This window comes from Trachinotus anak, unplaced genomic scaffold (genome assembly GCF_046630095.1).
Source record: "Trachinotus anak isolate AG129_WGS33_773 ecotype Australia unplaced genomic scaffold, CSIRO_AGI_Tana_v1 ptg000008l, whole genome shotgun sequence".
Classification (NCBI taxonomy): Eukaryota; Metazoa; Chordata; class Actinopteri; order Carangiformes; family Carangidae; genus Trachinotus; species Trachinotus anak.
This window is the reverse complement of record NW_027273859.1, coordinates 28,268,393-28,292,547: the sequence shown is the minus strand read 5'-3', so window position 1 is coordinate 28,292,547 and position 24,155 is coordinate 28,268,393. Positions and strand designations below refer to the sequence as shown.

Here is a 24,155-nt window from a genome sequence, read left to right as displayed (position 1 = left end):
AATATTCAGTGTCCCGTAGCACAAAATGAGCACAACTATCAATAAAGTTAGGAGCTGTTGATCAATATTTTTGCCTCAACAGTTATCACGTTAATAATCTTACATTTCTGGCTTTCACAACTGTCTGCTCTGGTTTGAGGAGCCTTTGTTTAGCTTCTGCTGATGAATACTTTTACAAAATATGTCAGAGCAAACAATTTAGAAGATGCAGACCATCGTGTGGAGCCGTGTTCTCAGCCACCTGATGAATGTACGTCTAATATTCTTTCTCCCTTTGTCCCTACAAACTCCTGAGATTAGAAAGCTCTGTAGAGCTTCAAGGTTTGTGATAATTGACTGTGGTTCATTGCTCCAAGTTCACATTGACAGTACACAAACGCCTTTGATTCAGTATTAAAATGAAGAACCTATTGATAGTTGAGGTTGAAAAGCCGACATCAAAGATAAGCCTACGCAGATATAATTATCAAGGCCAATGTAGTGACAGTAGTAAAAGTGTAATTATGCTTTTTGGCTCCTCTTCCAGCAGGAATGGTTTTTTCAGATTTGGGAGACCAGACTGCCAACATGAACTGTCTGGCATTAGGAGCTTCCTGTCATTAATATAATAATCGGTTTTCCTGAATAACACTGAAAGCGCTGTCCACAAAGTCGGGTCATTGGAGGAGTCTTGTTCCTTTACTTCCTGCTTTCATGTTCAAACAGTGGATGTCAGCCTGCGGGCGGAGACGCTGAGGCCACAGGAGCCCACAGTGGTCGTGAGATGATTTATGAAATGTGACAAAGCATAATTCTAATAGAGAAATATATTATCATCTGGCCTTTGTGATAAATGCTTTCTTCTTGTGGAATAATGAACATTTTCCAGCCTCTAGACTAGACTAAGTTAATCAAGGGAAAAAGCCTGGAAAGAAATTATTTTTTTTTTGTTTGTTTTGTTTTTATCATTTTTGCCAGTCAAGAAAAAAAAAAGTTGAGAAACTAGTGCTTTAAATTATGCACTTTATTCTCATTTGTGAGTTTAATTATATGGCTGGCAGTTTTAGATTGTAGAGTGCCTATTGGCATCATTAGGGGAGATATAATGAGATTACAACAAGGCCTCTCAAAAGAGCTGATCTTTAAAAAGTTCCTCAACAAAGTCAGTTCCAATTAAAGTCAACTTCTAAAATGCCACGCCAAGACCGAGATGCCTCACTGGTATTTCACCAGCCAGCTCTCACACACACACACACACACACACACACACACACACACACACTCACTTACCTCCTCTTGTCCGCGTCACATACTTACAGCTGTAATTTTAATTAGATGCATTTAAAGCTGTAAAAAGCATGAAATGTATTAATTAGATGCTGCAATTTCTGCACTGTGTTATGAAAGGTTTTTCCAACGTATTATTACAGTTTAATTATACAACCTGTCAGTTGTTGTTGAAACAGCTTTATGGCTTTTTTTCGGTAAATGTTTCCTCAGTTAATTCATTTAAATGTTTTATTTTAATCACATCTGCTAATTGCACATCGTATCCCAAAACTATTAGTTTACATCTGTACTTTTTTTACTTTAAAAGTATGTGACAAAAACAAGGCAAAGAAAGGGACAAATAATAATTGGGGTGGGGGTGGGGGTATGCAGAGCAAACCTGTGTCCTGGTAACATTTAAGTCATTATTAGCTAAAAAAAAAAAAAAAAATTTAAATGATAAAATAAAAACAGCTGTAGCAACATAAATCCATAGTGTTTCAATATAAACACCATTTGTGTGTTGTTACATCTCAACTTTAAATTTAAACTAAGCTAAAATGAGCAAAACAGAATGAACGTCCCTCCAGAATGTGACTGAATGACATGTGGTGTGTTCAGCACTGATCTAAAGTCTGAGGGGCTTCAGCATCTGTACTGAAAGAAAGATCTGTCGTAAAGAAGATTAACTTCTTTTTAACCTGAACCTGAACTCAGTATTTCTCCTCTTCCTTAAACTTCCGCTTTGTTAACATCTGATAACCTTTCTTGGCCTAAATGGTGTTAATGTTCATGTGTATCAGACTTGTCTCCACACATGAATCATTAAAGTTTATTTAAAGATGTTATTTTGTGTTCAGTTCAGCTTTGATAATTCTGCCACAGATAATTAATTTCGGTGTTTCTTCCTCTTTCTCTCGTCCCTCCTCCTCTCAGTGAACACCCACCCTCCCGCCCTCCAGGTCAACGGCTCACTGCTGGTTCCCCTTGGCGGTTTTGCCCCACTGCCCCCTACCCTGCTTCAGGTGAAGGACCCTGACAGCCCGTCTGAGCAGCTCATCTTCCAGCTCGTCCAGAACCCAAGCAACGGGCGACTGCTTCTGTTCAGGGGGGAGGAAGGAGAAAAGAGGGGGGGCCGAGAGAAGGCGGGCCGCGAACTGACCAGGGATAACACCTTCACCTTAGAGGAGCTGAAAACTGGCCGGGTCCGGTTCAAACATCAAAAAGACAAAGCCAGGTGAGTGGATCTGATGAAGTTTGGCAGGAGGTAGAAATTGACCCCAGAAGCCCTCAAAAACTGTTTCTGGGTCCCTGATGATTTTTGGTGTTAAACTTCTGGACAGACTGGTGACACATCCAAATATTTCCAGCCACAGTGAAATTTAAAAGCAGAAAATCAGCTAAAATCTAAAACCTCAGCAGCCACTGATGTTCTACAGTGATAAAGGGAGGTGTGCATTATCTAACAGGCACAGACCACTTTCTGCTGTAGACCCACAGGAGCAGGAAAGACGGGCAGTAATGCAGCCACAAGATGTCTCTGATACAGCAGCATGTGTGTGGCTGTGATTCTGGAAAGTCAGGACATCACAAATTCAAGTGGAATTAGATGCAAATTCAAAAGACAGAAATATGACAGTTGAGTTGAGATTGGTATCTAATAAAAATAAGAGCAGTCAGCAGAGAGTCCTGATGAGGTGTCGCACCACCACACCTCTCCGGAACAGCTTCAGTGCTGTCGGTGGGAATCTGCTGAAGCAGTGAACAAGAAAGGATGATTGATGTTTTGATGACGGTGTTGGAGTGCTGTCTAATTCTGACTGACACACTGATGCGGGTCAAAACCATGTCTGCCCCCACTCTGAGTGGTTCGACTCACATCAGCCAACCCTCATTTACAACCTCCTGATCCTGTCTGACGTGGGTCGACTTTCCAGTGAGTGGGCTCTTTGACGTAGGCTGCCCTCCAGGAACTTGACTTGATTGACTCGGTTGGTTAAAGTGTGACAAATCCTGCAAGGATAGTCCAGGTGGGCGGGGCTTGAGGCATGGCTGAGAGTGGTGACTGCTTTGGTCTGCCTAGACCTGCTTTGTAATCAAAAACACATGGACATCTACCTTTAGACTGGATGGGACCTTTAATATTATTGGCATTTAAATGTCAACCAAAAAAAAAAAACCCCTGAAAAGGAGACAGAGTGAGACATAGGAGAGATGTGAAACTGAATCTTTGTAATTTTGTGCCACAGGTGAAACGCATGGAAGTGCATTGTGGGATGGTGTGTCGTGTTACCGTGACAACTAGAAGTTAACCTGTGACAGCTGTGCCATATGAATGGGTCTCACACTTGTTGATCAAGTGTCAGTTAACCCCTGTCGTACTCACATCTCATGTAGGAGGGAGGAAAACATGTTACCTCAAAATCTCTGAGGTCTTGATTGAGATCTTGTGGCACTGAAGTCATTTGTTATGTTTTTCCATGTTTATTCATTTTTCCCTTTAATTTGTCACCTGTTTGTCCAACAGTACGTGGGCTTATTTCCCCACACTCTCCAGTGTATACCCAACACTTTAAATGTATCTGGTATTGAAATAAATATAGTCTTTCATTACTAAAGTTTTGACACATGCCACCTCTCTTTTAATATTAACTTATATGAAAGTTGACATCAGACACATTGTCTCCCTCCTCTCCATCCACGAGGTTTCTGACATTTCATTTTTTTTTCCTGCTCCAGTTATTCTGAGCCTGCCGCCTGTTTGATTTATGCTGCTTCCTGCCTGGAAAGTTCATTTCCATTAACCTGCACATAGATTGGAGATGCATTACATTTACACATTTTAGTTAATGTCGCCAAATTTGCATATTCTGCATTTTCACTATGTTTGACCTCAGTCTGATTACCCAGAGGATGAAAGAGGAGCCAGTTTTCCTCCTACAGCTGCTCTGCTGTGCCATTTTCCCTGTGACAAATCTGTTTCGTCATGGCATCCGTTCAGCCAATCAGAGCTCTCATGTCACAAACATTACTCAATCGTGATTCAGCTGGTCCGCCCCAAAATGGCAGCAGGCCAGTGAATTAGCAAAATATGGTCCACTGCCCAGTTTTGAGCCATTAGATTAATGGAGACAGTAAAACGTAAAACCCCAAATAAGATTAAATCTGCACATTACAGCCATATTTTTCAAATCACGTGGAGTGGGGGATAATGCCTAAAGACACAGAGCCAAAATCAAATGCTCTCAGGTTTGATTCCCTTCAGAGTCGAGAGACACAAAAATGTTTTGTCCAAATTCTGTTGAGAAAAAAAAAAGGCGACACCAACTCACATATTACAACAGAGAAAATACGAAAATCACCACGTCATGTGTTTCCTCTGCCGATCAGCCAAGTTGCAGGAAATATGGTCACAATATCCCCTTACTGAGTCACACCGTTGAATAATGTGCAGAAGTGTTTTTGCAGAACATTATGATGTCACAGTGAAGTTGACCTTTGACCTTTGACCACCGAATTCTAATCAGTCCATCCTTGAGTCTAAGTGAATGCTTGTACCAGATGTAATGAAATTCCCTCTGGACGTTCCTGATGCATCCCTTGCATTCACAAGAACGTGAGGTCACTGTGACCTGGACTTTTGACCTTTGACCAGATGTTTGTGCCAGTTTTGAAGAAGCTCCCTCCAGGCGTTACTGAGAAATGGTGTTCATGAGAGTGAGACCAACACACAGACATCCCAGAACCATAATGCCTCCTGGTTGTCGCCGGCGCGGGGGCATAAAAACGGCGACTGCCAGGAAGGTTACATTTTCTCATTTGTTTGTTTTTTTGTCAGCAGGATAACACAAAAAGCACTGAACTGATTTGCACCAAACCTGGTGGAGGGCTGGGGGATGGGCCATTAAGTTTTTGGTGCTGCTCCAGCAATTCTTTTTTAACCACTTTCCTAAACATTGCTAGATTTTCATCACTTTCTGATGAGATATTGTTTGGATCTTGATGCAAAAACTCAGCATTAGAAATGATGTTGACGTCTGTGAGTTTATACAATTTGGTGCAGATCCAGATAATAATCAGAGTCTGACAGATGTGTGTAGGATGGTATGTCCTTGGCTGAGGTGTGCTCTCTGCCATTCTAGTCGTGAAGCGTGGTGGGTTGAGACGAACTCATTTCATTTTTCGAAAGAAGGTGCTGTCATTCATTATGGCCTCAGCAGAACATGACAAGTGTCAAGACGTAGACACAAACTGTTTTTTATATCTGTACCGACTATTTATACACACATACACACACATCAAACACTTTTACACCTTTGTCTCAAGGCTGCATTGAAAAAAAATCATTTCTCATCCATAATGAATACAACAAATATACTTGTCACATTTATATTGTGCACATAAAATGAGATTTAAAAGTACTATGACATTTTTTCCCCAGAAATACATCCCTTATGTTAATTTAATAAGCCATCCAATACATCTTTAATGCGCTGTAATCATTCCAACCATAACAAATGCTGTAAAACTGTGACAAATGACACTTTAGTTGCGAGAAATTGTAACTCAACAAGAGTTTTATTGTTGTTGAAAAGCACTGCAGAATGTGTTAGAGAGAATCAGCTGCAGCATACACAGAGACACCGTTCACCATCGCTCGATATCGAAGCCACACAGGAGACTGGGACCTCATTTACACTGAGTCACTTCATGCGTCTGGGGCAGATTGGACAGCTATCCCATCTCAAAAGAGCAAAGTGGAAATGCATCCAAGACGGATTGAAAATCTGATTGGTCAGACCTGATTTCACCAGAGTCAAACCTCCAGAAGTTACAATAAAATGGAGTGAAATGAGCTGTTGTTCTCTGTCTCATTAAAGAAACAAGGACAAAAATGGTGTCTGGTATTAATGTCAGTTACAGAGCAGCTTGGGGCTCATTACCACCTCCCTCTGGATCAGAGGAGGAGGATCTCGTCAACAGAGACACAGATGTGTAGTCACTTGGTACGATCAGGGTGAAGGGGCCTGTTGCTGTTAAAATGTAGACAGTACATATACAGATGTGTAACAGATTAATGCAAACCAACATGAAGTCTCAGCGAGACCTCGAGAACAGCTTCAGTTCTCCGTGTCACAGATTGTCATTTGGCGTTTTGATGATGATAGTGAGGAGCGTTCGGCTGGATGAAGACCTGGAGACTGTGACGGTCATAGCATATGATTCACATGATTCACATCGTTTTCAGAATCAAATTGTTCGTGAAGCCTTTGTGTAATGCATGGCAGCACGTGCATTCATTATGGTTTCATCTCTCAGTCATCTGTATGTAAAACTGTCTGCATCTCATTCAGCATGCTCTCTCATTCCATATGCAGCAAGAAACACAACAAACATTTTAACATGAAATCAGCACAGTAGAGATTTTTATTCCTCCACACCAGCAACAGTCAGAGCTAGAGGCTTATTGTTTTTGAGTTGTCTGTCAATATCTCAGTAACACCTTGAAAGCACTTCTTCAGATTTGGTAAAAATGTTCACCTGGTCTCAAGGATTAACTGATTAGATTTTGGTGGTCAAAGGTCAAGGTCAGTGTCACCCTGCGAAACACAGCAATTCTAACAAAATTTCACACTAATTGTTAATATTTTATGAGCCTGGATAAACAGGGGTGTAAGGGTGAGTGGCGGAGGGATACAACCGTGAGGTGGTGATTCTAGTTTATAACTTGCATCATAAGGGAACCAATTATCCACTAAGTGCACTTAAATAAACTGGACCACTGGAAATATGTACAACTTATTATTCAGCTCAGCTGCAGCATTTTTGCTTATTACATCTATCTGTCCATATGCACTTGACAAATTTAGTATGACCTTTTAATAAAGGTTAAAGAAGGCTCATCATCATAGTTTGATATTATAAAAAAGTAAATAATTGTATTTGCATGAAATGTTGGTATTGGTGGTAACAGAAGGAAGCAGGATTTTGAAATGCGTCGTTAATTTCAGTTTATTAAAATAAACAAAAGTGATATTTTGATTTTAGGGAAACTACTTTCATGTGCACTTTATGTGTTTTAGCTTGTAACCATATTTTCCACTCTGTTGTCACTAAACCCACTTAACCTGCTTAGTCATGTGGTCTTCAGCTGCAGTCGACTCTGTCCCAGCTCCAGCCCAGGGGGGTTGTGGGTAATAAGCCTTGTCTTTGATGATGCTGAGGCGGCGCGGTGAGAGGAGGTATTGGTGATGATGAGTGTGTGTGTGAGCAGGTGGGCTGGTGTGTGTATGTGCTTGTGCATGTGTGTGTGTGCCACTGCCCTCCACTCCCCCAGACAGCACTGAGGTGATTAGGTCTAATGACTAGACACTATGTCGGCCTCGCAGGACTCATTTTCCCAGAAACCTGCAGGGCTACCGAAAGGCTGTGTTCCAGCTCATGTTGACTCAGAGTGGAGACAAGGTGAGAGAGAACCAACATAAACCTCTGTACCTTTAAATGATCTTTCTTTCTTTCTTTCTTTCTTTCTTTCTTTCTTTCTTTCTTTCTGCAGGACTGGTGAGTTCACCCTGCGTGTCGCTGACCCCCAACTGTCCTCTCAACCTGAAACAGTCCCAGTTCAAGCTGTGTCAGTGCAGGTACGGTTTGAAAACACACTTTCTACAGATCTCCTTCATGTATTCAGGGACTCTCAACGTGTGACTGACTGTGTTAAAGTTGCCATATAAAGTTGCATGAATGTGACTGATTGCATCATAAATGTGCTCTCCTACAAGAAAATTGTAGATGTCTAATAAAATTAGCTGTTTTCTCCATGCAGGTCAATTCAGTAGCATAAGAACAGTCGGCCAAGGCGCATTTGTTTTCAAAGTTTACTGTGAAACAACAGACTGACTTGACCTGTGTCCACATTCAGGTCTACGACAGTGTGGACCTTCGTAGCCGTTGTTAACAGTGAAGGCCGAACTGAAATGAGATGGTCGTGTCACCAGCTGTGCCCGCCGTCACTGCGTCACAAAGCGCAAATTTAAGTTTAATCCTCAGGCTCATTGTCGGTGTTGTTTGGAGCCTTCATTGCCCAGGAAAAGGACACATTTCTCGGCCACACATGAAGAAGCCTTTGAAATGCGACTAGCCTAGTCTGAGCCTAGTCGTGCCGCTGTGATGTAATCGGTCTTTAAATGCAGCCTTGGAAGGACGCAGCCTCTGAACTGGGACTCAGCTTTGGTCTTTACTCTGAGGTTTAAAGGTCGAGTTGATGCTTCTTCTTGTGTTCTTGTGGCGAAAGTTTGTCTGCAGAGAACAGTCTGCAGATGTGTAAAAAGCTTCCCTTGAGTCTGTGCTGGACGACTTTTTAGTGTCTAACACAGCCTGTTGCCCTCTGAAGGGGATGATAATTTTCTCAGGTTGCTCGAGTCAGTCTCTGATGGATAAACTGAGGTCTGCTGCTACAAATGGAGGGAAAACAAAGAAACATTCACAAACTAAAGAAACAAGTATTTAGAATCAATTTTCTGTGCTTTAGTATTTTTTAAGAAGGTCAAAAATGACTCTGAATTTTTGCCAATGGCCTCTCTGAGTTTCCTACAAAATCTTATTCTTCTTTACATCTTAGAGAGCTCTTGGTTTACACATGGTCCTTGTAGTAATTTTGTGAGTTTTTTAAAGTTGTAAAAATGCTGTGGGGAAAATATTTGCATTTGATAATGTAGTTTACAGGTAGATCATATGTTTACATGGGTGGCTCACTAACACAATCACATTATGTACATGATTAGTCAGATGAATCAGAGGTGTAATAATCAGTTTCCTTCAATAAAAAACAGTACAGATGTACTGTATGTTATTACAGTAGGAGATATAGTCACTTTCAAATCACTGTTTATCTGGTAAATCCACTTTTTTTTTTTTAACATGGAGCTGTTTCTCATTTTGCTGCATCATTCCAGCTGATCCACACCCTTACCCTGTCTGTCCCCATGAATGAGGGAGTGCGGGCTGCGAATGGCCGACGGCCGCCTGACAGCAGGTCGTGGCCGCTGTCGATTCGACCTCTGCCTTTGGCACAAAAACATAAAATATTGAGTAACGAAGTCTCTCTCTCTCTCTCTCTCCCTCTCTCTCTCTCTCCCTCACCCTCTCTCTCTCTCCTGGCCCTCTCTCCCCCCCCCCCCCTCTCTCTCTCTCCCTCTCTCTCTCTCTCCCTCTCCCTGAGATTTGCTAATGGGTTAGTGTGGCAGCTGTGTTACTCTGCTCTGTGTGTGTGTGACACAGAGATAAACAGAGAGCTGAAGAGACACAGTGACAGATGGTTGGTGCAACATAGCACAACTAAAAACCTCCACAACAAATTCAAATAATGGTGTAATTACCTGAGTGGAAAATGTCTCATTTGTCTTTTATCAGAAAAAACCAAATCATCCAAATGTGTTGCTAAGTGCAGACTTCCAAACTAAACTCCCTCTTAAAAGGCAGCTTCGGGATGTGTAAGTGCACTAGTATAAATAATGAATAAAAATGAAATAAACAACTGAATTAAGGTGACTCAGAGCTCCTAAAAACTGTAAAAATGTGGAATTTAAACTGAGGCAGTGTTTTCTGTCACATCCTTGTCAGTTTGTAGTCAAACATTACAAACTGTTGTATTTATCAAGGTCTCTGTAGCGACAAAACAAACTTTGTGAGCCGATGTGACTGATTTCGTAAAGTGGAGTTGGCCCTGAGTAAATTAGTGCTGTAGGCTCAGAGCTCAGAGAGCTGTTTGCAGGTGGTGGTTGAGTGGAGCTACATCACCTGGGTGTGTTTAGGGTGACTGCTCAATTACACCATCACTTGATGAGCTCATACAATATTAGCAGAAGCAGTTTATAAGGGAAGAACAGTAATTTACCTCACACAGCCTGGTTGACCGTTTCTGTTCGATCAGTTCATTTCTACAGCTGCTGCTTTTCACTGTGTGACACAAAGAATCCATCAAAGCTCTGTGTTAACTTTTTCAGTTCTACAACTCATCTGTGCCATTTCTGTGTGGGGTGTGTCAAAGGAGCTATTTGTAAGTTTTGCTATCACTACATAGCTAATGTTAGCATTAGCAGCTGTTTACTTACCAGTCTAGAAGAAAAAACGCGAGTTCAGCATCAAACTTCAGTCCTTTATTATTATAAAGTCGTAGATTCAGTAGGTGAGGCCGGATGTTCAGCATCTGTGATGGAAGATGCGACGTTGTGATGTTTGTAAAAAACATCAGGAGTGTTAACTCCATCACCAGAAAAACACGAGGATGGCTGGGTTGTTAAGAGGTTAGCCACAGAAGTCGCATGATGTTGTAAGGAGGTGGAGGTGGTGGATGTTTGGGTGTCTGACCGTCGCCTCCCATCTTCTACCAAAGGTCAGCATTTCCTTTAACCACATTACTGTCCTTCCCTAAACTAAACCAAATGGCCTTAGTGCCTGAAACATAATAAGATCTTAATGAGTAAGGTAGCAGATCAGAGAGCACCCAGACGAGTCGTCTCTTGAAGAGACATTCTGGTCCTTTTGAAGGTGTCGGGAGCCTGTTATTGTCCTTCAGTTACAGTAGTTTGATTAATTTGAGATGAGACACTGATCTTGTCTTTTGTTCACTCGGCTTTTTCTCCATCTCCTCCACCTCCATTCACTTCAGAGACTTTCTGAAAACAAATATCAGCTGACTTTTTCACTCCAAAAAACAACATAGGTACAAACATGTCACAAAGAGAAACACAGTCTCATGTGATGGCTCCTTTCATTCGACATGAAAGAGCATCACAGACGCTGATGTAACTTCCACTGTTGTCATTGTTTACACTGTTGTTACACAGAAAGAGTCCCATGAATTCACCTCTCTTGAAATTATAGATCTTTCCCACGTTTGTGTGTTTGTATCACACAGAGTCATTCTTCTTTTACCTTTTTACATGTTCCCAGAAAGTTCAAAGTTTGCTTTGAAAGAAACCATTCAACACATCTCATTTCACCTGAGTGCATTTTTAGCTTTTTATGTCAATATCAGCAACACAGACGGTGTGTAAGGAGACAGGAGAAAACTCTGAGTTTATATGGATGCACACACACAGACACACACACAGACACACACACAGACACACTGCACAGTTTGTACCAGAGCTGGCACAAGCAAGCTACACTGTGTAGCCTGTTGCTCTTGAATATGAAAGACACTGTTGAACAGGTTGACTGTAAAGCAGGATGGTGTGAAGAAAAAAAAACACAATTTGTGTTTATGCTGCCCTCCTTGTATAACTAAAAGCTGAAAAAATAAAATGAAATAAAAAAATTAAACAGTTGATTGAAACCCCCTTCAGATCCCCAGCCAGCAGGCACCTAGGATTGCATTAGCCTCAGGAATGAAAGATCTGAGCTGCAGATAGTGTTTCCCCACATCTGACAGGATTGGCTGCTTTGTTTGAAAAAGAGTCCGATACCTGCTCGTAACATTTCTGCAGAAGTTGTCTAACACACAAAGAGCACATTATGTTGTAGCCTACTTTTTCATCTTAAAGTTTCTGAGACGTCTGACTTTGCTCAGGTAATATCTATGGTACTAAATTCTCTTCACACCCAGGCGTCTTCTACCTTGGGTTTTTTTGTTGATGAAGTTCAGAATGGTGACTATGAGTCAGTGCAGTATGTGCACAATAATGTATCTCATATACTACACTTCACTATACTTCTTTTTTGACCATGGATTCAGGTTTGAAGGAGCACAACAGTCTGTTTTCTGACAGCGTGACACAGAAACATGAAAGGACAGTTGCAGATAAAAGGCATTGTTACAAACCAAGAGGCTTACAGGCAGACGCGGTTGAAGTCGACTTGGGAAATGCTGCCACTCTGCCTGTCATGAGTCTGAATACACATACGCATGAACGCAGCAGGAAAAACAAAACAGAATAAAGAACAAACGAAAAAAAAACACCCCAGGAAACAGCACAAAAAAGCCCTGCTTTTTTCAATCTTCTTGAAGTGCTGCAGAGCCCCAAGGGCCCCACGGGTGACGACAGCTCTCTCCCAAATATGAACCTCACCTCTCCCTCACCTGTAAGGTGAGGATGAAAGGTTAGCCCTCCCACCTGAGTGTGCCTGTGTTTGTGTTGGTTTTTGTCTGCCTCAGGGGGAGATTTTGCTGGTTCCCCTCAGTGAGCTAGCATGTCTTTGCACGATTTAAAAGCAGAACACACACACCCACTTTCAGCCCCCACTAGTGCTTCCAAAAACCTTTTGTTTTCCTCCTACGAATTGCAGCAGTGACGACGCAGGATTTAGGTGGGTGCCCGAGGGCCCAGTTGCCTGTCTCTTGGAGATAATTCCTCTGACGTCTAAATTTTGTCACGAAACAGCCCCCGACAGAACACAAGGGGCAAGGGGGCTGCGGATAACAACATGCTCCCTCTGTGTTTTTAAGCTCTGTTTCCGCTGTGTGTCTAGCAATTTCAGCCAGAGATCACTGTGGTTACGAGGACAAACAGTGTAGGAGTCAATGTTTTCTCTGGTGCCAGCTTGTTTCACGTGTCCCCCCATTTGCTGAAGCTGCTGCTGTAATGGCAAAGAGCTGGAGCTCAGCCAGCAGCCGGCAAGGGCGACGGATTGGACCCGGGCCCTGCATGAGGGTGAGCAGCTCGGCGCTCCCTGCCTGACACCTGGTTTGATTTAGGGCCACGGCACAGTGGCGTCTCTGTGGGGACAGCCCATACGTCTCTACCTGAGCCTCCATCGCTGCCAAGTTGAGCTGCTAACAAATGTTTTGGCTGTGAAACGTGTCAAAATGATCTGCATCAGTGCCAGTTTTTGGGTCTGTAGCCTTTACTTTTTGTTGTTCTTTCTTTTCTTTATCAGATATTCAAACACGCACACACACACACACACACACACACACACACACACACACAGACGATGCAAATGTACTTCTGTCCTCAAGGGAGTTTTACATTGACTAGTTCTAAAGTTAACTCTGAGCTTAAAACTTCATGTGTGCATAGTGTATGAAAGTGTTTACTTCAGTGTCTCAAACACTGTGGACGAACATCAGGGTTTGAATGTGTGGTGGGGGATGGTGGGGGTGGGGGGGCCACCGTAGGTGAATGTAAGTAGCAGTAGCTAACTATCTAGCTTGTTTAATACACTTTACTTTCTTACCTTCTGAGCTTCAGAGTAAGACTGTGTCAAGCATTTGTGGATGGACGCTAACATTAGTTAGCTAGCTGATAGCGCACCCTTTCAATTCCAGTGTTGCCTCATCATGTCATTACCAATAAAATGGTTGTGTTTGAAATCACTCACTCATTCACTGAAACACTTTCGGACGCTGCTTGGATCATTTCTCTGCACTGCTTTTCATTTTTTCACCACGAGTGCAATGCATGATGGTACATACACTCCACTACATCTCAGAGGGAAATATTCTACTTTCTGCTCCACTACAGGTATTTGACAGCTTTAGTTAAACAAGCACGATCCTGTAATCACTGTAGCTCTTCAACCATGCACCTTCGCCCCAGAGAAAATGTTGCCCCCCCCCCCTTGTTTTGTGTTGAAAAAAACAAAATATGTAGAATACAAGTACAAATTATTTTCTCAGAGAAGGAAGGATGAGTCAGAATGGCCTGACAAATATCCATATTCTGATCCTCAAGCATGGAGGTACAGAGACACACAGAGACAGAGACAGACACGCCGTGAATTCTGGATAAAGTCATGCCCTTGCTCACAATACGACGCCTCCACGTTCTCGCCGGTGCTCCTAAAATTACTTTGTTAGTGAGATGAAACTTTCCTCCAGCTGTGGTGAGACTGCAGGTTTGGCTGAGTGCAGCTTAATGAGGCGCCCTGCTCAACCTCCCCCTTACCTTCATCCTCTTCATCTCCTCAGCAGCAGGACTTCACGGCCCCCGTGCCTTGACCCTCTGGGAGAAAATTCATCATCTGACAACCTGGGTGTCTTTGGGAAGAGATTGCTCTGTCTTCATGCTGTGCTCTCAGTCGGCCTTTAAAAGTCTTAAACACTTAAACTTTGCTTTTTACTATAAAAATATTCCATTTCAAGGATCTATCTGTCTAAATCTAATCTATCTTTCTTTATATCTGTCAGGTTATAATCAAAGCATGTTCTCACTCTCAGACTCTCTTTCTTTTTTTTCCTTCAATCATTTCCAGCCTCCGCGGGTCACGACTCTGAGTCCTTTACCTGTGGAGGGCCGTGGCACCCTGGCAACCATCACCAAGTCAGTCCTGCAGGTTGATGACCCCGACAACCCGGCCGATGTTCTGATCATGGTCCTTGAACCGCCCCGTCATGGCCGGCTGACCCGTATCCATGGCGACCGGGCACTCAGCAGGTTCAAGCTGGAGGAGCTGTCACGGGAACAGATCCAGTACGTCCACGACGGCTCGGAGGGGGCGGAGGACGGGGTGGTGCTGCAGGTCAACGACGGCCACAGCTACAGGAACATTCTCCTGCAAGTCCACATCAATCAGAAGGTAGGATGGACAGGCATTGTGGGAGATTAATGCAGCAGGGCTGATGATTGATATTTATAAAGCAACTCATTCATCGACCCTGCATCTAACCTGAATTAATACTGAAGGAATGGGTTCATTTCATGTTATAACACATGTCTAGAGTCTGTGTTACCATGGAAACGAACTCGTTTCTAGGCTGGAGAGACTTTTTAAAGTATTTTTCTTATGTATGAAACAAAAATTGCTACAGTGGCTGTAATTTAGACCCAAGGAATGCAGTGAAAAAGAAACAACAAAAAATAGGTGCTGCAAAAATCAAAACACTTTTAAAAATTTGAACATGAAATAAATAATAAAAGAACAACCAATACCTATCCCATTAAATTTGAAAAAAGAGAGAGAGACGCCCTGCTCCTCAATGGGTCAGTACTCCTGGCAATGATACTGGATGAAGTTCTGTCTGGATGTTACACGTCTGAGCCAGATGTGCGCGTTGTGCCTCAAAGCTGCAGTCTCTCTTTGGAAATAAGTAAAAGGGCTGAAATTCACAGAGAATCCAGTAGAAAGTGAGACTACATCTATGCACCTGCTGACACATCCACACAGAGTCACTGTGACTGTGAAAGTAAAGCAGAAATGCAAAACTCTGTCGCTGTCTTGACAGTGTCTGACTCCGCCTACCTCCCGACTAATCCACAAATGGGCAAAGAGGTGGGGCGAGTGTGGAACCACCAAGCAGCCACGCCCTTAACTCTGCAGAACTTTAAGCCTTAATAAAATGCAAACAGATGAGTTATATAAAAATTCAGCCCATACAGTCGTTGTGAAGGAGGAAATTATCTCTAGAGACCAGAACAGTTTTTGTACCAGGCTGTAAACATGTTTCTTTCTGCTGTAAAGTTGGACATTTTAACATGGGAGTCTGTGGGGACTGACTCACTGCTGGAGCCAGACTCAAGGTTGTTGTCAGAGGTTGATGCTTGAGTGGGATGCATAAAAGCTCAGTTGTCCAAAAAAAAGAAACAGGTGATCTATATCTAACTGCTGATTATAAAATTATTTTAAAAAATTAGTTCATTGAATTTCAAATGTTTTTAAGGGACTCTGGTCAATCAGCAGCATAGTCAGAATTTCATCTGCATTTCCAACCAATTCTTCACTTTCTCTCAGTGGAAACTCATCCTGAGCCAGCAGCAAACACTTTGATGTGTGGAAGCATTAAGTCCAAGTGAAAATATTTTTTTTTTTGGCTATGACCATTTTAAAATTTCATAAACGACAGGGGAGTTTAGTTTATTAAAATAAGCTCAAGGACTGGTTTCTGTATCTTTTCTGCACGAGATGGAAGCGGTCAGATTCAAGGTCATTTCTGTCTCAGCTGCCTCAGTTGATTTTTAAACGTGTTATTCATTTGTAAAAATTGTAAAGAAGTGAATAATATTTGATGCCAAATTAATATTCTTGTTTTCTACACATTTGAGAGTTATTATTTATTCTCTGATGTTCTGAGATAACCCTGTCCTCTGTGTTTTGATGCTTTAATTGCCTGAACTTCGGAACTCACACTTGTGAGTGTGTGATGTGTCCACGCAGTCTGATCTGTTGACTTGACACTCGGAGCAGGTCAGCAGCCGCTGTCGCCCCCTGTTCATCGCTTCTGGTCAGGTCTTTATAACTGGGACGCAATTATCTGGCAATGAGTGCATTCCGCTGTGACCGGAGGGGGGAGGGGAGAGGGGTGGGGGTTGTTTGGCATGAGGGAAATTTGGCAGCTCACTCAGTTACCAAGCACACACACACACACACACACACACACACACACACACACACACACACACACACACACTTATATACACGCAGGAGAGAAGGCGGGACCCTTCTTCCAGGATTGAAGATGTCTAGACAGTCAAGAGAGAGAGACAGTCGTCTTTGTGTGGACCAGCTATGGACCTTGAGAGTTAGGACATGTTGGAAAGTCAGAACACTTTCAGAGTTCTGTTTGGTTTCCTGCTTGTCACATCCTTCTATCTGTCCCACTTCCTGTCACTCTCCACTATCTTATAATCAAAGCAGAAGAAATAGTAATAAAAAAAGAGAGGATCTGAATCAGAGATGTGGTTGTGAATGACCAGGTAATGGACTGTGGAAATGTATTGTGGTGATGAGGGGTCGTGACAAGTATAGAAATACATTTCTGTGTGTGTTTGTGTGTGTGTATGTGTGTGTGTGTCCTGCAGGCTTCAGTCTATTTTGTGCTCTGTCAGACCTCTAATGTGCAGGATCACATTGTCTTCACACACCTGTGATTCATGCATCCGCTGTAAACACACACACACACACACACACACACACACACACACACACATGAATGAACTTAAAGAAGCTTTTATATCAGCTCAGATCTGACACCTCATTTTAGGTGAAAGCAGCAAGTAGGGTGAATTAATTTCTGTGAGGCATCAGCATTGCACCAGATTAAATTAAGACTCATGAACTGAATGAAAATATACTCTCACTTTAAAGCTTTTTGATGATGTTTATCATGCTGTGATGCATTATAAGTATTGCCAGTAGCAAATTCTCTAAAAAAGGTACAGAACCTACAGAGGTTAAGTTTCAAGTTTCAAGTCTTCATCAGCAAATTGTGATGAAGTTAAAAATGTGAATTAAGGGAACAACCTGAAAGCCAAATGGTTAGAAGCCATACTGCAGGGCGCAAATACCCTGAGCAGCATATTTATGTTCATGCTCAAATCAGGTCCTTTCAGTTCATTTTAATTACATTTTCATGAAAACCTGTATCTACTGCTTCATGGTACAATCTGGAAAAAGTATAGTCACCAGGCCTCAGAATATACTGAGCATTATGAAAAAATATATTAAACTCATTGTTTTCTGTCTGTACAGTTGGCTTTTTTAATTCAGCCATGCTCTGGGTCATAGGAATAATAATGAAATATATGAGTTGTGTGGTTTTGGTTTTCCATTTTTACCTTCAAGTCAGGCGGAGTTTCCAAGCTCTGAAATCGCAAGTAAGTATCCTTGGACTGATATTAAAATATATGAAATATCACAATATTTCCTGCCATATGTGATATTTTCCTTAATTTCAGGGAAATAAAATTTGCATCATTGCTTATACCAGAAACATAACAACAGTATTGACCATCATGTTATTTGGGCTGGACTGTATCGAGATATTAAATTGTGGATATGGCTCAAGCCTGAAGCGAAGTTGCAAAGATTTAGGTTAAAGTCAATTCTTGAGTCTTTAATTTTGTAACCTGACTCAGGTCACAGTTTTAAGTCAGATCCCACACACACACACACACACACTTTAGATGTTAGATGTTACTCCACAGGTGCATTTTCCTGGTTTCTGTTGAATTTCAGTTTAGTTTTCTTCAGATGAACAACCTCCAGCCTCATTGTGTTCCAGTCATACTTCTCAGTGATACTTTTCTCCCTCGGGTTTTTTCTGCTCACACAGTCACTACAGTTGGGTTCTGGAAGGGCAGCTCTGTTTGTCTGGCTCTGTTCAGATGTAAATCAATATCCTGCACACACACACACACACATCAGTATCCATTTACTGTAAAATGCCCTGATGCTGCATTCTGTCATTAGTTAGACGGAGCAGGATGGACAGCCTGATGGAAAGCTGAGAGAGTGCCCTTGATTTATGTCAAGTGCTTCTGGACGAGTCCCAGCAGTTTCGCTGTCTCTGCTTTCTCCTTGTTGCTCCTTGGTTGCTCCACACAGGTAGATCGTCACAGAACAGAGAGTAAAGAAAGAAGTCAGGGAAAGCAGGGAGAAGAGTACCAACAACTGCAGTAATATTATCTTTTCACACCATGGCAGTAGAAGAAGAAAGGCTTCGTCTCAGTGGAGTGACAGTGTGCAGTTCAAAGAGGAAGAATATTTACATCACTGTGAAAACACACCAATATTCTAAGATTAATACACAAAAAGTGGTGTACACACTCTAGTGTTGGGTCTAGACAGTTTGAAACACAGTGGCACATTCATTGATAAAATAAAGCCAAAAGTGTCAGCTAAACAGCAGCTAGTCTGATTGGAGGCTGTGGTGGTAAACATGAATGTGCTGCGTGCAGCTTACTGATGTTACCTCACAGGATTTCTGGATATTCAAGTTCAAATCGAAGCTCAAACCTCTCACCGCGGCTGTGCCAATTCTAATGTAGCTTTGATGTTGAAGGCATCCAGCTGAGGAATCTATTGCAACCAGTCCTCCAACCTGAACAACCATACAGGTCGTTTTTTCCAACCCTCTTATACGACCCATAGGAGTGTCTCCTGAAATATTGCCCCAATGGCAGCAGGTGCACTGGACATCGGTTGTCATGGTTAGAATAATGAACATGCAGACTGTTCCAAGATCGGTGTACCTACGTTCATTGCCATGGTCACGGCTTGGTTAGATTTAGGAAAAGATCGTGATTTGGTTAAAATAAGTCTTTCTTCAACATTAGATGAGCTTTGTTGTCATGGCTACATTTACATTTGTATTTAAATTTACTCATTCAGACCCTTTTGTCCAAAGCAACTTACAAGTAAGGGCTGTCACTGAAGCTTCAGTGTAGGAGGAAACCTTGGTGGAAGTGCTAAGTATCACATCTATTCAATAAAAGGAAGAAGATCAAGAGAAGAAGTGACAAAAAGTGCATAGTAAGTGCTAGATAGGCATGCTACAGTGCTTAGCTCCACCTCCTCATCCAAATATGGTTTCTTCTGGTTTAAAAAAAACCAAGATGGTGACGGCCAAATTGCAAACTCGAGGCTTCAGAACAGCAGTTCACAAACCAATGGGTGATGTCACCATCAATTCCACCATCACATCAATTACACTAATAACAGCCTGGTTAACTTTCATCGATAATAGAAACAACATCAACTGCTACTTTAACGCTTTCACCGCTCTCCTGTGTCATATTCATCCATCCAATGGCACCACACTCTTCCCTTTGCTGCTGTCATAATTACTACAACAACCTGGCAACAAAATCGAACTATGGCTCATAATAACCTGCTGACAGACGACCTGTGGGCTTGTTTTTACAAAACAGCATTTTTAAATAAGCTGCAAACCTGCACAGTGGGGCTCTAAAAGTCTGAGACCATTTTCAAGTGGTCTGCAGATCACCAAACTGTGAGGAGTGAGATGGAAGAGAGCAGTGTGAGAATATGAGGAAAAAAGAAAAGAAGTGATTTATTGGCTCTGCCTGGATTTAACAGACCCAAGCCATTGAGTCCTCAGTTTTCAGAGTGCGTCACTCTCAGTGGCGCTCTTTGTACTTCCAAGCCCACCATCCAAGCAGCAGCAGCGGCTGTCGATGCCAGCCTGTGCAGGGGACAATAGACTTTCTGAAAGTTGGATTACTAAGCTTTAAAGCAGGAGACTAATCAGGCCCGTAATGACCCTCTGATGGATGGACTTTCTCTCGCCTGAGCACTTGGCCTTGAGCTGGAGCTCTGCTGAATAGAAAGCAGGACCCCTGGCTTTCAGTTACTGTCTCGGGGAGAACACTTTAAGCCTCTGAAGAACCCCTCGGGCTCCTCTGTTCCACAGCAGAAACAGAAGGGAATTAAATATTTTTTCTGATCAGCCATCCAGCTTTGCACGGCTAATGGCTCAGCTCTGTTGTCAAACAGAAGAGGGAGGCTGAAGGGTTTGAGTTCAGCTCCCCTCCCACTGAGCACTAGTCTTCATTATTGCTGAAGTACAACTATTTACTTTGGGTTTTGTTTGTTTTTTTGTATCCCAAATCTGCGATTATGTTTTAGATTGCCCTGATCTGCTGTTGTCGCACAGCCCCCATGTTTCAGACAACATGGCTGCATGTTTCTTTGGGATTGAATCAGAATGTGACGCAGATAAGAATTTAATCTCCATTCTGTGACTTTCACTTACTCTTTGACACGTCCATCAGCTTGTCTTCTTCACCCCATCTCCAGTGGAATTATGGAAATATGAGACGACAATGACATTGTCATTACAACAGCATGACCGTCCCCGCCAGCGGCTAGCCGATGTTTTATGGATGACACTGACTCCATCTTGGCCGAGTCATTTATTCCGGTTTATGTGGACTGCAGCCAAAAGCTCTTCCAGCATCAATTTTGTTTGCAGTCCATCTCAGGCCTGCTGACTCACAGCCCTGTAAAGGTCTGTAATTATGCACTTCTTATGCCTTCATTCCCAGAAGTACTGCAGCTGCTAATGTTGGTTAGGGTGTTGTGTCTGAAATATATTTCAGCCAACATCACGGTATGAAAAACTGATTTTCTGGACCATAGGCTAATGGCCTTCACCTTAGCCAACCAAAAGCCCAGCACATCCTGCCTGTATTAAACTCTGAGTGACTGATAAATAGAAAAGATTACAAGGATTAGAAGAAAAGTTTAATTTCCTAAAACTGAGTGGAAATGCAATGTGTAAGCTCCAGTTTAGTTAAGCAAGTCAAACAGTAATAACAGATCTCATGTCCTTTAGGACAAGACCAAGTCAAGTGGGTTGTCTTAATAAGCCCAGTCAAAGTGCAAGTCTTCAGGTCTGTGACTGTTACCAGTGAAATGACCAGGAATTTACAAGAGTCAAACTCAGGACTTCAACATATCATTTTCTTCCAAGTCACAGACCTCCTAAGCAATCGTAATTACAAGACTCTAAAGAACATACAGATATCCACTTTCAAAAATAGATGTTATATCCTGAGAAGGGATTCTCAGCTTTACCTCAGCACTGAATAAGATTCTTCAAATGAACAGGCGATGAGATGAGCCAGTGAATTCAGTGGTTTCTTCTGATATACTGTTTACAACCCTCTTCCTCTTTGTTTATTTCACTTTCTACGTTTTCTGTCCACAGTCTGTTTTTCCATTTTCTCTACACTTTGTATCTTGTCGATCTAAAATTACGTCAAACAAAATTCAGTTTCTCGCTTCCCCTGAGGTCAAAAAGTAGAAGATAATTGTGCATCTGCATTTCATTTTCTTTGCACATGTCTAAAGGAGACTGGGCTGCTTGTCTATCTAATGTTGTAACACAGATCTCACTTGGAGAAACTCATTAGGTTTGTGTGTTATCCAAAAAAGAAGGAAAGAAACAGGAGAATTGTCAAATGAGGGTGGAGCTGCAGGACAAAGGCTCAGAAAATGGTAGAGGTCTGGGGAAATCAGGAGTATTGGTAAACTTGTGAATGTAATAAGGTTCTGCTGCCCTCTTTTATTTTGAGGAATGTGCCATCTCTGGGTCTGAGTGTCCTTGAGAAAACTTGGTGTTTGTCCATAGACCTTGATAATCTCCTGGATGATGTGGTCCTCTGAGTTAAAAGCCTGCCATGCTGACTTATGTGTTTCTCTTCCTCTGCAATCCGCTGCTGGTCTGCGATTCCTCGCCTGCTGCTGCGCCACTGAAATGCTGTGATTTGGATCAGCCGAGCAGCAGGCAGAAGAGCCACAGATGGTCTGCAGGTTGTTATCAGGAAACACAGACGCCATGCACGCACACACACTCATACTCAACACTGTGCACACTCTTGTAATCTATTACCACCTACCGCCTCAGTGTTTATGCCACTGCACTGATTCTCCCCTGCAGTAAATGGTCAACTGTGTGTGTAATCCTCTTTGTGTGTGTTTCCGTTTCTGTGTTCAGCTAAAAACTTTGTAAAGAGGCGACCCAAGCCTGACCTGACGTGAATGTTTTATGACAAAGTGCCAGTCTCTAATGAGAGATTTATTACAGTTACCGCCATCAAAGAGCTGATGTTTTCATGTGTTTGTTTGCTTGTTGGTTTGATTATCAGCAGGATTACATAAAAAATACCGAGCAATTTGCACCAAACAGGTGGAGAGGTGGGACATGGGCCAGCGAGGGACCCATCACATTTTCTTGCGGATCCAGAAATTTATTGTCACTTTTCTGAGTGTTTACCTGAAATCTACTATATTTTTATTGAATCACTCAGAAAACAGTGAGCTTTAGAGCCTCTCTTCTGATTGGCTCACTGACTTGTTGTTGTATAGTTACGTTACATACACGTTAGTTACTCAGTTACCTGTGAGCATATGATAATTTAGTTTCACTGCATATGGAGAGTGCTGATATAACAGGAACATCATTTATCATTGTTGTAGGGATTTATATATAATTCTCTCTGTTTCCAAGGCAGTGTCTGTGAATATAAACACTTTTGATATTTTTGACATCTAGATGACTTCAGATGTAAAATGCAGAGCTTCTGTTTACAGAATAAACACCAGGCTGATTTTTATAGATGTCCAAGAAGTATCTCCTAGCTGTTTTATTTAGACAGCAGGGTGACAAGGTCTAGTTTGAAAACCTCGCTGACAGGAGGCATCTTCGCTGCTGAAATGTCCTGGAGCGACACTGAATCATCCAGCAGCTCTGCGCGCTCTTGCTTTGGAGGGAGGGTGAGCGCTGAGTTGGTCTGTTGTGGATCGATACAGCATCACAAAAATAAGTCTGATTCTGAAGTTGTGCTGCCATTTCTCAGGCAGAGAGGCCACAAACTGATTGTTTTTGAGATGCGTAGCCTCTGATTGGTGGAGCCGACTGCAGGCGACGCTGCCGCTGATTGACAGAGCTTCACGGGGTTCCCCCAGGTCTCACAAACCTCAGATTACCACAGATGTGGAATGAAGCAAGCTGTGCAGTCTGTGACAACACAAAGTGAAGCCTGAAGATCCTGAAGAACAAGCAAGACTCTGCTTGTGTTGCTCTTTATACATCAGTGCCTTCACCACAGCAATTTCACATGGGATTCCTCAGCTTGTGTTTACCATGTTTGGGAGTAAATGTAATGTAAATAACAATTGATTACACCTCTGCACTCATACCTAGTTCAGGCTACTCCACCCGGGAAACAATCCTGTGGCAAACAGCAGGTTTTGTATTTTATTTTTCTACTTGGATTGAACTTAACTAACTAAATATCTTGTCAATCTTACACTGGAGAAATTTGCTGACAAACATGGGTTAGAAAAGTAAAATGACACAGTTTGATGTTGTTAGTCCTCAAATCAATACCCAGAAGCCCAGAGGGTTTCTGTGTCGCAGTGGATCTAATAGCTGTAATGGCTCAGGAGGGTTTACCTGACAGATATTGTACAGTATGATGGTTAAATGTTGTGGGGGTTAAATCACAGTGTATTTGTGTGTGTGTTTGTTTTTCTCCAGGCTGCTGACTCCCCACTGGTGCTGTCTGTGCCGATGACCTGGGTGAAAGAAGGAGGAATGGTGCGACTGGATAAGAAATACCTCCGTGCAGACTACAAGGGAGTCAGCACTGATGACATCGTCTACACCATCCTGGCCTCAGGTGGACAACCTAAATATGGTAGGAGCTCTTCAACACTCAGGC

The 24,155-nt window shown here is 42.4% G+C and overlaps 1 protein-coding gene across 2 annotated transcripts in view; it reads left to right on the top strand.

The window, feature by feature from the left end:
* Positions 1-24,155, top strand: part of fras1 (Fraser extracellular matrix complex subunit 1) — a 245,665-nt gene that overhangs the window by 159,585 nt on the left and 61,925 nt on the right. For both annotated transcript variants that reach the window (XM_071483970.1, XM_071483969.1), the window contains exons 26-29: positions 2,185-2,485; positions 7,805-7,889; positions 14,443-14,766; positions 23,972-24,131. In XM_071483970.1, coding sequence (XP_071340071.1) covers positions 2,185-2,485; positions 7,805-7,889; positions 14,443-14,766; positions 23,972-24,131 — 870 coding nt within the window. The remainder of the gene's footprint in view (positions 1-2,184; positions 2,486-7,804; positions 7,890-14,442; positions 14,767-23,971; positions 24,132-24,155) is intronic.